The sequence below is a fragment of the Bubalus bubalis genome, chromosome 16 (genome assembly GCF_019923935.1).
Source record: "Bubalus bubalis isolate 160015118507 breed Murrah chromosome 16, NDDB_SH_1, whole genome shotgun sequence".
NCBI lineage: Eukaryota > Metazoa > Chordata > Mammalia > Artiodactyla > Bovidae > Bubalus > Bubalus bubalis.
The window spans coordinates 37,405,565-37,421,339 of NC_059172.1; the positions used below are offsets into that span (position 1 = coordinate 37,405,565).

Consider the following 15,775-nt stretch of genomic DNA (forward strand, 5'->3'; position numbering starts at 1 on the left):
GAATCTGCCTGATAATGCAGGAGACCAGGGCTCAATCCCTGAGAGAAGGCAATGGCAACCCACTCCAGTATTCTTGCCTGGGAAGTCCCATGAACAAAAGAACCTGGCAGGGCTGCAGTCCACGGGGTCTCAAAAAGTCGAACACAGCTTAGCATACAAAAACAATAAAAACTGCCTCTGATTCTCATAGATAATTTTTTTTTATCTTCCTCTGGAGTCTGTTTTCACATGAGTAAGGTATGTTATGTTCAGTGTGAATATCAATAGGACTTAGCAGATTCTTTTCTAGCTCCACATTTATGACTCCCTTGCCATGTGCCTTGGAAAAGTCATTTCACTCTAAGAGTTTCAGTTTCCTCTTCTAAAAATGACGTCTGGATGATTCCAGTCCCCCAGGATCTGGTCCTGCCCCTAATCCCTCACCTCTTATCCCACCTCACTCTGTTGTGACCACACAGACCTTGTTTTTGGCCTCAGCTCATGTCAAACTGTTTTCAGCCCCAGGGCCTTTGCATGTACTGCTGTTCTCTCTGCCATTGTCTTTCTCATCAAGTTTTAGTCCATCATTATATTTGGTTTTGTTTTTCTATTGATTATATTACTATTTGAAGGTAACACATTTATTTTCTTGCTCCTTATTTGTTACTCTCCCTGGAAAATAAGCTCCAGAGAAGCAAAGCAGAGCCTCTTCCATATTATTAATCCTGAATGCTTAGGACAAAACTTAAAATATATTCGGTACTAAGTAAGCAATTCCTGGTTGAACAGACAATTTTAAAAAACACAAATTGAAAGAACTCCACATCTTTCTTTGATTATAACATGTATCTTCTCGATTCAAATGCTTATGACATTTGGGTGCATCTTACCTTGAATGTATTACTTTACTGTAGTTTTCCCATTTTCATCCCCAAACCTCACCGAAGAAATGTATTTTGCAATTGAGTCTTTTAATCAAGGAAATAGACTCTGTAGATAAGAACTCCACAAGTCTTCCAGCCAATGTTGTTGTTTTTTTGTTTTGTTTTACTTTCATATTGGCTTGAGTTCTCACCTATGTATTGTAGGAAGGTTGTAGGAAGTCCAGCCCTCTTCTCAGATCTCCAGCTATTTTAGGGGGTCATTTTTCCTGAGCACTATCTCTGAAGTTCACTTTATCAGTATGTCTTGGAGCCTAAAAGCTACTCTCCCGTCCCCAAAACCATGGCATTGATAAGTATAGTCTCTTATTCCTATTATAGCAATGCTGATAGAACTCATTATTTATAACAGACTTGTACTGGAAGGTCTTTGGTGTCTAAGGATTGGACATTTAAAGTGAAATACATAAGCATAACATAGACAATAATTAGAATATATATTATTTTAAATGTCCTAAATCCATCTAATAATCTAATCTAACATTGTCAGTTTTAATCTCTTTTCTTCCAAGTCTTTGTCCGATTTCACATATTTTTCTCTCTCCATAACTGCAAATTTCAATTTCTAAATTGCTATTGCTATTTTCTATTTAGACTAACTCAGCACTCTGTTTTCCCCTCCTTCTTCCAGATTGTATCCTGTGCAGTATCATATTCCAAAAACAATCAGGTCATCAAGGAGTATTTTAATATATAAAAATCTTTCTTACATATAAATCATGACATAATCATAAAACACAAAATCACTTGTAGACTGTTCCTACTTTAAATAACATTTGCCTTTTAAAAAAATTCTTGCACATTAATATATGCTAAAAACTTCTCCTAACTTTTCCATTGCACAGTGGAACATTATAATGTACCCTTAATGGAAAAGAAAATGATGACCTTCTCTCTGATCTGCTTGGTCTTCACTCCATAAACAATGGGGTTGAGTGCAGGTGGGATAACAATGTAGAGGTTGGCAAACATGATGTGGAAAGTGCGGGAGACATTGTGTCCAAAGCGGTGGGCAAGGATGGAGAAAAAGGCAGGTATATAAAACATGATGATGACACAGACATGGGAACCACAGGTGCCCAGGGCCTTCTGGCGGGCTTCTTGGGAGGGGAGGCGGAAGACAGCACAGAGGATGAGTGTGTAAGAAACGGCAATGAGGATCACATCTGAGATGACTGTCATGATGGGAACACAAAAGCCATACCAGATGTTGATGGAGATGTCGGCACAGGCGAGCCGGGCAACACCTATGTGCTCACAGTATGTGTGCGGTATGATGTGTGTCCTACAGAAAGGCAGTCGTATGAGCAAGAATACAACTGGGAGGATGATGCAGAAACTACGAAAAGAGATTCCCACCACAATCTTGATGATGGTCTTGGGGTTCAAGATAGCGTTGTATCTCAAGGGAGAACAGATGGCCACATAGCGGTCAAACGCCATGGCCATCAGGATGGCTGAATCCAGGACAAAGCTGTAGTGGAGGAAGAACATTTGTGTGAGGCACCCTGGGAATGTGATCTCTTGAGCCCCAAGCCAAAAGATACTCAGTGTTTTAGGAATACCAGCTGTGGACAAGGTGAGGTCAGTCATGGCCAGCATGGAGATAAAGAAGAACATGGGTTCGTGAAGGCTACGCTCCACTAAGATTAGGTAGAGAAGGATGCAGTTTCCCACAATGGCTACAATATAGATGATACAGAAGGGAATTCCAATCCACACATGGGCTTGCTCCAGGCCTGGGATCCCCACCAGAATGAAGGGTCCTGGGTTGTCACCACTCAGGTTGAAAAGGACCATGGCAGACCAGGATGGCACAAGTCCCAGTTCCTGAGGACAGAGGGTGGTAAATGTTAGGCTCACTTGAGTCACTCTCACTTCCAACAGCTTATTATATAGCCCCAAAAATAAAGTGGCTGTCTAATTATAATTCAAAGTGACACACTTTTGTAATGAAGAAAGATTGTTATGAAGATAGCAGGTAGCAGCAGGAGCCAGGTTGTCTCATATATGTTGGAAAATACAGTCATTCCCTTAAAGAGTTTATCTTATTCACTCTGGTTGCCTCTGATGATTTACACAGCTTTTCCAAGCAGTGTTCCATACTGACATGAATCACTTTTTATCCACAGTATACTGTTGTTACAAATTACCAATTTACAGGGCATATTTTTCTGTGGGTTGATGGATTACAGTACACATGATGTTACGGACATTGGCAGTTAATATTGGCTTCCTCTGTCATTGTTGAATATCAATCTCTGCCCCCAGCAATTATTCATTCTTTTCCAACTTCATGATGACTGTTGTTCTTATATTTGTGAGGTCCATACACGTTTTTGCTATTCAAAAACCTAATTCAGTTTAGCCAATACTGCCTGAATCCCACATTATGTCTGGTAAACAGGTAAACCTTAAATTTAAACTTTGCTCCTCCAAAATTACTTTTTTCCAGCACTCTTTAAACTATACTGTTGTATAATATCCTAATGCTTTGGACTTAATAATAATTTTGGTCAAGATTTCTGTCCCAAAGCACAATTATTTCTTTGCAAATACATGTTCTATTGGATAGACACCAGGACATTTACTCTTAGATACACACACACTTATTAGTTCTTAAAATCTCAAGCATACCTTGATCTATACTTGCGTTAGTTCATACATTTTACCATCATATATTTACCCACATGCAATCTTACACAATAGGGGCATTGGTGGTTCAGTGGTAGAACTCTCGCCTCCCATGTGGGAGACCCCGGTTTGATCTCCAGCCAGTGCATCATGGTCATGTTTGTTTTGGGCTTCATTGGTGGTTCGGACAATAAAGAATCCACCAGCAATGTGGGAGACATGGGTTCAACCCCCGGGTTGGGAAGATCCCTTGGAGAAGGGCATGGCAACCCATGCCAGTATTCTTGCCTGGAGAATCCCCATGGACAGAAGCACTTGGTAGGCTACAGTCCATGGGGTCACAAAAACTCAGACACAACTGAGAGACTAAGCACAATCTTACACAAACCCCCTTTTTGCTCTCTCTCTCACACATAAAGGCACACATCATACACACATACACTAAGAAAAATACAAACAAAATATTTCATGACAGAATTGTCTCATTGCCACTTTCTTTGTAATTTCCCAAAATATTTACTCTTGAGTTAATTTTGTAAAGACTAGGTCCTCGAAATTTTGCCATTTGCAGCAACATAAATGGAGGGTGTTAAACTAGGTGAAATAATTCAGATAGAGACAAATACTCTATGCTATAAATTATATGTGGAATATTTCTTAAAAACCAACAAGCTACTAAATATAACAAAAAAGCTAGCTCACATATATAGCGATTTCACTAGTGATTACCATGGGGGAGAAGGGGTAAGGGGCAATATAGTGGTAGGGGAGTAGGAGGTACAAACTATTGTGTGTAAGAGGCTACAAGGATATATTGTACTACATGGGGAATACAGCCAATATATTGTAATGACTGTAAATGAAGTGTAACCTTTGAAAATTGTATTACAAAATGATTCACTTCCCAGGTGGGAATAAACACGCGCTGTTCACTTGAGATCAAGAGAGGGGTGGTAGCAGTAGACTCTCAAAACAAGAATGTCCACATACTTAAGCCCACTTTGTCAAGCTAGGGCTATGGATCCTTGCCACACATCTAACAGAAATGACCAGAACAGCGCTTACCTTGGCCATCCTTAATTCAGCTGTTAATCTTTCTAATCATTTGAAGCATATATCCAAGAACAGGAGACCATAAATTCAGCTTAAAAATCTGAGTTGTTCAGAAAAAAAAGTTGTAGCACTCAGTCCATGGCTCCTAGAAAATGGAGCCTTGAGTTTTTCATTCACTCTCTTTCTCTCAAAATCATATTTCCAACCAAACCTCTTCAAATAACCAGCACTCACCTAGTTTGGTTACTGGGCCAAATGCAGAGCAGAAAGATTATGGTGATAGACACACATAAAATCTGCAAGAGGACCAGACATATAAACCCAAGAAGAAAGTGGAGATGGAAGGAAAAGATTGATAGGTTGATTCCCTGTTCGTGTTTTTTTTTTTTTTTAATCTCCCCCCTGCCCTGCCCCGGCCCCCACCCAATCCATTATTCAATGCCAAGAAGAGGTAAATAATTAGGGCCTGAGGGACTCTAACACCCTCTTTTTTTATCTTCAAGAGAAGACTATAAAGAAGATTACACTAACTCTGATGGGGCCTGTGAGCTAACACAACCTCAGGGTATATATACTACTATATATATATATATATATATACTATATATACTTCTTTTCTGGGTATTTAATACTCCATTTATTTTTACATGACAATTAGGCATTAACAAAGGCATAGAACTACAAAGCTAGAATTATGTAATATGTCTAATCTAATTATAAAGCTTATATATAATTATTAATTTTTATTTTCTGATAAGTTATCATGAAATATGCTTTGTTCTACTAGCATTTTTTTCTTTTTATTTCTTTTTATTGAAGGATACTTGCTTTACAGAATTTTGTTGTTTTCTGTCAAACCACAACATGAATCAGCCATAGGTATACATTTAGCCCCTCCCTTTTGAAGCTCCCTCCCATCTCCCTCCCCATCCCACCCCTCTACAGAACCACTGTTTGAGTTTCCTGAGCCATACAGCAAATTCCCGTTGGCTATCTATTTTACATTTGGCAATGTAAGCTTCCGTGTTACTCTTTACACACATCTCACCCTCACCTCTTCTCTCGTTGTGTCCATAAGCCTATTCTCTATGTCTGTATCTCCACTGTTGCCCTGTAAATAAATTCCTCAGTACCCTTTTTCTGGATTCTGTATATATGTGTTAGAATATGATATTTATCTTTCTTTTTCTGACTCACTTCATTCTGTATAATAGGTAATAGGTTCATCCACCTCATCAGAACTGACTCAAATGTGCTCCTTTTTAAGGCTGAGTAATATTCCACTGTGTATATAAAAGTGCTGCACTCAATATGCCAGCAAATTTGGAAAACTCCAGCAGTGGCCGCAGGACTGGAAAAGGTCAGTTTTCATTCCAATCCCAAAGAAAGGCAATGCCAAAGAATGCTCAAACTACCACACAATTGCACTCATCTCACATACTAGTAAAGTAATGCTCAAAATTCTTCAAGCCAGGCTTCAGCAATATGTGAACCATGAACTTCCAGATGTTCAAGCTGGTTTTAGAAAAGGCAGAGGAACCAGAGATCAAATTGCCAACATCTGCTGGATCATTGAAAAAGCAAGAGAGTTTCAGAAAAACATCTATTTCTGCTTTATTGACTATGCCAAAGCCTTTGACTGTGTGGATCACAATAAACTGTGGAAAATTCTGAAAGAGATGGGAATATCAGACCATCTGACCTGCCTCTTGAGAAACCTATATGAAGGTCAGGAAACAACAGTTAGAATTGGACATGGAAAAACAGACTGGTTCCAAATAGGAAAAGGAGTACGTCAAGGCTGTATATTGTCACCCTGCTTATTTAACTTCTATGCAGAGTACATCATGAGAAACACTGGACTGGAAGAAGTACAAGCTGGAATCAAGATTGCCAGGAGAAATATCAATAACCTCAGATATGCAGATGACACCACCCTTATGGCAGAAAGTGAAGAGGAACTAAAAAGCCTCTTGATGAAAATGAAAGAGGAGAGTTGGCTTAAAGCTCAACATTCAGAAAACGAAGATCATGGCATCTGGTCCCATCACTTCATGGGAAATAGATGGGGAAACAGTGGAAACAGTGTCAGACTTTATTTTGGGGGCTCCAAAATCACTGCAGATGATGACTGCAGCCATAAAATTAAAAGACGCTTACTCCTTGGAAGAAAAGTTATGACCAACCTAGATAGCATATTCAAAAGCAGAGACATTACTTTCCCAACAACGGTCCGTCTAGTCAAGGCTATGGTTTTTCCTGTGGTCATGTATGGATGCAAGAGTTGAACTGTGAACAAAGCTGAGCACGGAAGAATTGAGCTTTTGAACTGTGCTGTTGGAGAAGACTCTTGAGAGTTCCTTGGACTGCAAGGAGATCCAACCAGTCCATCCTAAAAGAGATCAGCCCTGGGTGTTCTTTGGAAGGAATGATGCTAAAGCTGAAACTCCAGTACTTTGGCCACCTCATGCGAAGAGTTGACTCATTGGAAAAGACTCTGATGCTAGGAGTTATTGGGGGCAGGAGGAGAAGGGGACGACAGAGGATGAGATGGCTGGATGGCATCACCGTCTCGATGGACATGAGTCTGAGTGAACTCCGGGAGATAGTGATGGACAGGGAGGCTTGGCATGCTGCGATTCATGGGGTCACAAAGATTCGGACACGACTGAGCAACTGAACTGAACTGATGTAGAGCAGTGTTTTGAAAATGCTTAACACGCTGGGGGACTCTCATGCACCTGCTGGAATGCCTGGCCAACTTCAGGATAATCTAATACTGCTTTTCTGAGTAAGGCACCCAGGATCCGCATTCGAAAGCTCTTCAGTGGATTTTTGTGCCTTTTATTTTGCCCATAAAATAAAAGTGGAGGACCCCATATATATGTGGATGAGAGCATAAAAGCTGGGAAACGGGAAAGTTGGTTGAAACTCTATCTACTAGGATAGAAGTGGAACAAATCCTAGAAGCTATTTCCTTTGAAGAACAATGTGAAGATGACTGTTGGGTATCAAAGCGCATCCTCTTTGGGCCAACACTGGTTAAATATCCACTTCAGCTTCAAAACCATCTTGTCCCAGACTACATTCACTACCTCCCCAAATCCAGTTTTCAATGTTCCTAAGCGCTGCAAATGTCACACCTCACTAGTCACATGAATTTTTTAAATCACATTATATTGCTGTTCCTTTTTAAATGTCCTCTGAATCTATTCTCCTTTCTGTCTCCCTTGCCCAGTTACCATCATCTCTTACCTAAGTTACTCAAACAGCCTCCTAAAGTGTCACCTTATTTCCTTTTTGTCTCCCTCAGTGCCTTTTCCACTTGAGGACAGATTGCTCATTCCATAATGTTAATTCAATTATGTTTAAATCTCATTTTGTTCTCATCAGAGTTTTACTTTCTGTTTCTTCAACTTTTATATATTCTCATTCAGGTCTTTGGATATTTGTCACATTTTCATTATTTGGGACTCAACACAAGCTGATTTGTCATTGTTACCAAAAAAGAATTAATAAAATGTGTTCCTGTGGGAATACATCTAGGTTTGCCTGTTGGTACTGTCGGCCATTCTGTGGGCCCCGATCTCAATTTATACCTAAGAGGCTTTTCTCTCGTAACTCTAAGGGCCAGATCAATTTTCCTGAGTTTGGTAAATCTGGTCTTTCTGTCTTACATTTACAAAGATATTCAACAATAACACTGAATAGTGGGCTTTACGATTGCTCATATTTTTGTTTTTATCTCATCCCTAGGCAAGTTTCCTTCTAGTTGGACACTGAGTACAAATAATTCTATTTTCAGTGTTTATGTCTAATATTGCATGACTATTAAAAACATCAGTCAAATGCCTACCAGTGTTCTGTTTGAGGTACTGTAAGTCAAATTTTCATGGGCTAGTATTTATATAGGAAACGCAGGTACATTGAAGTCATGGAAAGTTCCAAATCTTACCTTTGGTGTCATCTGTACCACTCAGGAGACATCTGTCATTTCTGACTGTTGATTAAGTGCAAAGGGACTGGTTACTGGTAGATTGAATGAGTTTTATGTGAACACCTGGCCCATATAAAAGGTTATGTAGAACTTGCAACTTAATTTTTCCATGACTTGGTATAATAAAAAATAATTTTCTAGTGAATCAATTAATGCTTTCCATTGAACTAAAACAGGAATATACTCTAGTATTCCTTCTCTGTATATTTGTAATTCACACCCTAAAAATTTGAACTGCACCCCACCCTTCACCTGCACTTAAATGATAGCAACAAATATGCTATTATTTTACACACCCATATTATGGTTCTGTTAGCATGACCTAGGAGAGCTGCCTTAACAGACAGTTGGTCCTGCTACATGAAGGAGTACAAATCAAGTATTTCAAAATGGAAGTCTCCACAATTCAATTACTACCATATATATCACAATTGTTTAACTTGAAATTGTGCTACTCTTTTTTAAAATGGTTAATGAGATTAAATGATAAAATGATAAAGGTGGAAATTTCCTTCTTCTCTTCTAATATTTTGTACATGTTGATTTGCCCCCTATCAGTTATTTGGACTCTCATTTAGTTATTTTGTACAACATGAAATCAGAGTTATTTCACAAAGACTCCTTCAGTTCAGTTCAGTTATTCAGTCATGTCCAACTCTTTGCAACTGCATGGACTGTAGCACGCCAGGATTCTTTGTCCTTCACCAACTCCTGGAGCCTACTCAAACTCATGTCCATGGAGTCAGTGATGCCATCCAATCATTTCATCCTTTGTCATTCCCTTCTCCTCCTGCCTTCAATCTTTACCAGCATCAGGGTCTTTTCAAATGAGTCAGCTCTTCACATCAGGTGGCCATAGCATTGGAGCTTCAGCTTCAGCATCAGTCCTTCTAATGAATATTCAGGACTGAGTTCCTTTAGGATGGACTGGTTGGATCTCCTTGCTGTCCAAGGGACTTTAAAGAGTCTTCTCCAACACCACAGTTCAAAAGCATCAGTTCTTCAGTGCTCAGCTTTCTTTATGGTCCAACTCTCACATCCATACATGACTACTGGAGAAATCATAGCTTTGACTATATGTACCTTTGTTGGTAAAGATATGACATTGAAAGATGAACTCCCCAGGTCAGTATGTACCCGATATGCTACTGGAGAAGAGTGGAGAAATAACTCCAGAAAGAATGAAGAGATGGAACCAAAGTGAAAGACTCCATAACCCCAGAGAAACTGATTCATTTCTAACTGAAGTTGGCTTTACCTTTCTTCAGGGAATTGAAGTGTTAGGTGTTTCCTTGTTTAAAAAAGAATGCTCAGTCCAGGTTCGATGCACGATACTGGATGCTTGGGGCTGGTGCACTGGGACAACCCAGAGGGATGGAATGGGGAGGGAGGAGGGAGGAGGGTTCAGGATGGGGAACACATGTATACCTGTGGCGGATTCATTTTGATATTTGGCAAAACTAATACAATTATGTAAAGTTTAAAAATAAAATAAAATTAAAAAAAAAAAAAAAAGAATGCCCACCTAAGGAGGGTTATAGTGCATGTGAATGGGCAGGTATAGGGTCACTGTTGAATCCAATGACATCCTCCCACCACTTCCAAAGCTATTACAAACTCCATCATAAAAACAAAAGTTCTATGAATAATGTTTAATAACACAATTTTGGGATTTGTTGCTATCTTACTTAAAATTCCTGTAACTTTCCTTTTTACTTAGAATTTTAAACAAACCCTTGAAATGATCTAGAATTTATCTTCTGCAATCTCATTTTTTGTTATTCCCTCTACCTAAACCTACCTCACTTGATCAGTTTCCAGTTCCTTTAATGTATTGAGACTTTTTTTTCAGCTCTGTGTTTTTATATATTCTAATTCCTTTGCCTTTTTTCAAACAAACAAGCATACCCCGGTTTACTCATTCATAAATGTTCTTTTTTTATATTTCCAGATTTATTGAGCATAATTGACAAATAAAATTGCATATATTCAAAGTACACAATATGATGATTTGATTTAGATATGCATTGTAAAACATTCATCACAATCAAGTTGATTAGCACATCCATCATATCATATATTTACCTGTGTGAGGTGTATGTGTGGGGAGAACATTTATGATCTACTTCCTTAGCTGACTTCAAGTACACAATGCAGTATTATTAACTAATCACAATGCTGTACATTAGATCTCCAGAACTTATTCATTCTATACCTGAAAGTTTGTATCCTTTGACCAATAGCTCCCAATGTCCCCCCACCCCATCTCTTGGAAATAAGTTTTGTATTCTCTATGTGTTCAACATTTTTTAAAAAAATTGTTTTAGATGTCACATATAAATGATACCACACAGTATTTTTCTGTCTCTGTCTGGCTTATTTCTCTTAGAATGATGCCCTAATCTATGATGATCACATATAGCAAGATTTCCTTCTTTCTTGTGACTGAATAATATTCCATTGTGTGTACGTGTGTGTGTTTATAGTCTTGTTTGTTTATTTTTGCTGTTTTACTTGTGTTTTTGGTATCATCCAAAAAAATTATTGTCAAGACTAATGTGAAAGGGAAACACAAACAGACTCACAGACACAGAGAACAAACTTGCGCTTGCCAAAGGGGAGCTGGAGGTGGGAGGAGAGGAGAGATTGCCTGGGAATTTGGGTTTACCAGTGGCACACTATTATATATTGAAGAAATAAACAAGGTCCTACTTTATAACTGGAAACTATATTCAATATCCTGTGATTAAACCATAATAGAAAAGAATATGAAAAATAATGTCTATGCATATATATATACACATATATATATACACATACATATATGAATCACTTTGGAGTACACCAAAACTAACACAGCATTGTAAATCAACTATATTTCAATTTAAAAAAAATTTTTTAAAGTACAGCCTTGAAGAATTTTATCCTACATTAGCTTCTAGAAGTTTTACAATTTGTGGTTGTGTATTTACATCTTTAATTCATTTTGAGTTAAATTTTGTGAGTGATGCAACATCAGAATCCAGTTTTACTATTTTGCATGTGTCTACCCTTTTCCTAACACCATTTTTTAATTAGAGTGTCTTCTTTCTACTGGTATGCTTGTTGACCATACAAGGGAAGGTTTATTTCTTGGCTCTCTAATCTGTTTCACTGATCCATATGTTTGTTTTTATGCAATTCTATAAACACTATATTATTTTGATAACTATTGCTTTATAGTTCAAGGTCAGGAATTGTGATGTCTCCAGTTTTGACCTTCTTGCTTGAGATTGCTTCAGCTCTTCAGGCATTTTGTGGTTCCATAAAATTTTAGGATGACTCTATTTCTGAAAAATATCTTTGGAATTTTGATAGGCATTGCTTTGAATCTGCAGATGACTTTGGGTCATATGAACATTTTAACAATATTAATTCTCCCAATTCAAGAACATAAAAAAATAGATACATGAACATGTGTAACTGAATCACTTTGCTGTATACCTGAAACTGCCACATTGTTATCACCTATATGCTGTGCTGTGCTTAGTCGCTCAGTGTGTCCAACTCTTTGGAACCTGTGGACTGTAGCTCACTAGGCTCCTCTATTCAAGGGGATTATCCAGACAAGAATACTAGAGTGGGTTGCCATGCTCATCCCCAGGGGATCTTCCCAACCCAGAGATCAAACCCAGGTCTTCCGCATTGCAGGTGGGTTCTTTACCATCTGAGCCACCAGGGAAACCCAAGAATTCTGGAGTGGGTAGCCTATTCCTTCTCCAGGGGAACTTCCAGACCCAGGAATTGAACCAGAGTCTCCTGCATTGCAGGCAGATTCTTTACCAGCTGAGCTACCAGGGAAGTCCAATCACCTATACTCTAACATAAAATAAAATGTTTTAAAAAACAGGCTAAAATATAGGATGCTACTTCCTCTCTAATTGAACTGAAATTCAGTGCTATACAACAAGTAAATATTTCAAAGAGAAATAATTTCACAAAATTCACAATGCAGCTAAAGAAAGTATGAGACAAAAATAGTTGATAAAATGTATTGTTGCTTTTCAAACTTACTGTCAATGATCCGTATTTTTAATAGTAGACCAAAAAACAACCAATAGGTTTATTATAGGGAAATATTTCATAAGTAAGAAAATAATATTACAACAAGTGGTAGCAGATGCACAATGGATTATTATTTAATTTGGGTAAAATTATAAAAATCATGTGAATGTGCATATATATGATACAAATATATGCATATATATATATGAATGACAAGCTAACTTAATAAGAAAATATACTTATTTTTATCACTTAATCTGAAGGTGTTTAACATTCAGATTGAATGTTATACATTAAATGTTATATTGAAATATAATGTAAAGATCAATGTTAAAAAAAAGGATATACCTTTTCATTTACAGGTATCCCCCACTTTTTGAAAGTTTGCTTTAGACCACTTCATTTTTACAAAAGACTTATAGCAGTAACTGTTTTCACTAACTGAAAAAAATCTAAAGATGGATACTGCTTTAATGAAAAATGTGAAAATGGAAAACAATGTTCAGCGTTTCTTCTGTAGCCAGTCTTTGCAACACAGTGCACACCCAGAGCAGCAAGAGTAGCACCATGAAGCTCCTTCCTTAGGAATTGCACCCAGCATCTCAGTGTCAAGTCATCAAAGCTTTGAACTGTGCCATTGAGAATCTATGCTTTATCTCAGTTTATTTTGTGAATCTGTTAGCCATATGCGTCTTAAGGTAATTTTGGCCTTATGCCATTTGGGCTTATAAAAAGTCCTAAGACTGTTTTACTTTTGAATAATGGGTAAATCTGTATTTGTGTCTTTTGCATTTCTTTTATCAACATCTTATAGTTTTCAGTGTACAGACCTTTCAACTTTTCTTCTTGAATGCCATCCATCCTCCCCTATGTGACTGATGTCCCATTATTCCCATTGTTTTTAGAGAAAATGTAATTTCGTTTAGGTAGGGCTTTTCTAAAAACCTAACTTGAAGCTGCTTTCCTCTGATAGTCTCTCTCACAAAAGCACTGCTTTTAAGATTTTGGTTGGTTTCTGTTTTAAAACAATGCAATCTAAAATTATATGTTCAGTTGGGTGTTTATATGATTGAGGCTTGTTTCCCTCACTGGACTGAAAGCTCCACTAAGATGAGGGCCATCTCTGTTTTGTTCAACATGGTGAAAAGAATGCCTAACACAGTGTTTCAGATGTAAAAATTTGTGTTACATATTTGCTAAATACTCTGGAATGAAAGAATGAGTAATGATTGCCTGAAGTCCGCTTAGTACTCTGAATGCCCCAGAATATCTGGACTAAACCATGCTTAAGGAGTCTAGAATTATGCTGATTCCCCACTAAATTGTTAGCTGCTATTGAATGGAAAGTTAGGGTGTTCTAGTGCTCTATACTATGATAATGGACTGAAGAATCCCAGGAAGCTGTATATTATGTAAGAATGTGATTAATTATATTACTTGGTGCCTTTTTTCTAAGTCTCTGAATATATCTCTTTCTGCTCTTCATTTCAGGAATAAGTAGTTTTACTCCCCTGAACACCTGACTTTTTATAGGCACTGTGAATTATGCAACTAAATATTGCTTAACTAGAGCTGAATTCTTTAACTATGTGTAGTAAGAGAATGAGAACTCATAGCACATGGCAACTATATTAACTTTTTTGGTCTTATTTTTTAAAATCTTTATCTCTGCTTTTCCCTTTTGCTTTTACTTTATCTCCTACTTATACTTCATAAAAATTTTTATTTCTGCAAATAATTTTGGAAACAACATACATGGCTAGGTCCCACAGTAAAATAATATATATTTAAATTTGAGCCTGAGTCCAAAGAACATATCATTCATACTAAAATTTTATGTTGAGAATTACTGTAGAAATATAAATCTGGTGACCTGTGAGTGGAGGCATAACAGAGAAGATAAAGCAGAACAATAGTAGAGAGACCATGCAGAACTCTGGTATTCTGATCTAGATAAAAACGGATGAGTACTTGACCCTCCGTAGTAAGGAAAGGGATGCTTACTCTGGACTGGTAATCTGCAAATTGTTTAGAAAATAGGAGTAGACTTTAAGGTCAGATAGATATAGAAGAAAATCAGACATCAGGAACCTTAAGCACCCATCGAACACCAAAAATAGTTATTTCTTAAATGATTTAGTGACTAAATGACTTACTATGAACAAGTCAGGCATATTGAATTTGAAGAGATAAAGAATAATATAAATTCAAAAAGAATAATAGAAATACATTTTTGACATGAGACTACATGTCTTTTCGGATACAAAAATTAAGAAGAGACTCAGTACTAACAGCGCTTCTAATTAGTCAAGTTTCAAGCCCATGTCTTAGTCTGTGCATCTGTACATGCTTTTCTATCTTACTGGCTGCGGACTTTAGCTTCCTCTGTATATTTCTTCTTAGAAGCCTTTACCTTCTCCATCTTGTTGGGCTTTCTCAAGATTGAGTGAAAAATGAGCTTTGCCTTTCAACATTGCCTTCTTCCTTCCTTTGTTCAAAATAAACATCTGCAATCTCATTTTAATAATTTCATGATTATTTGTCATCTTTTCTTTTTTATTTATTTTTAACTGAAAGATAATTACTTTACAATATTGTGTTGGTTTCTGCCATACATCAGCATGAATTAGCCACAGGTTTGCATATGTCCCCTCCCTCTTGAACATCCCTTGTCACTTTTTTATTGATAAACATTGTTTATGTACTAAATACATGCCAGGACCTATACTTGATGTCATTCACAAATGGATTGTAGTAGCCAAACTGAAAGTCTAGGACCTCACAGAGTCATTAAGGTAGAAATTTCTTGCCCTATTATGACATAGAAATTACCATGATGTATAAACCTGGAAAAATTTTCAGATTCCTTAGAAATATCTTTATAAAGAAAAAAAGATACTGATCATTTTATTTATTTAATTTAAAGTTTTGTATCACATTAGAGCACTCAAAAGAAATTGCTATTTTTTAGTTTCCAGAAACAATATTTAATATATACTATATATTATTTCTTAGACTAAAACTTTAATTTTTTGCAATTGAAATGACTGGGAAAACTTCTGTCAAAAATAATAAAAAAAACAAAACAAAACCACAGCCCCCTGCCCTCCTAGATTTCAAGCACGTA

At 37.2% G+C, this 15,775-nt stretch overlaps 1 protein-coding gene across 1 annotated transcript; it reads right to left on the reverse strand.

Moving 5' to 3' along the window:
- Window positions 1-1,772: 1,772 nt before the first annotated feature.
- Window positions 1,773-2,732, reverse strand: LOC102403469 (olfactory receptor 52H1). Its single transcript, XM_006061602.3, has one exon. It carries the CDS (start codon window positions 2,718-2,720, stop codon window positions 1,773-1,775), a length of 948 nt encoding a protein of 315 aa, XP_006061664.3. The 5' UTR covers window positions 2,721-2,732.
- Window positions 2,733-15,775: the final 13,043 nt, after the last annotated feature.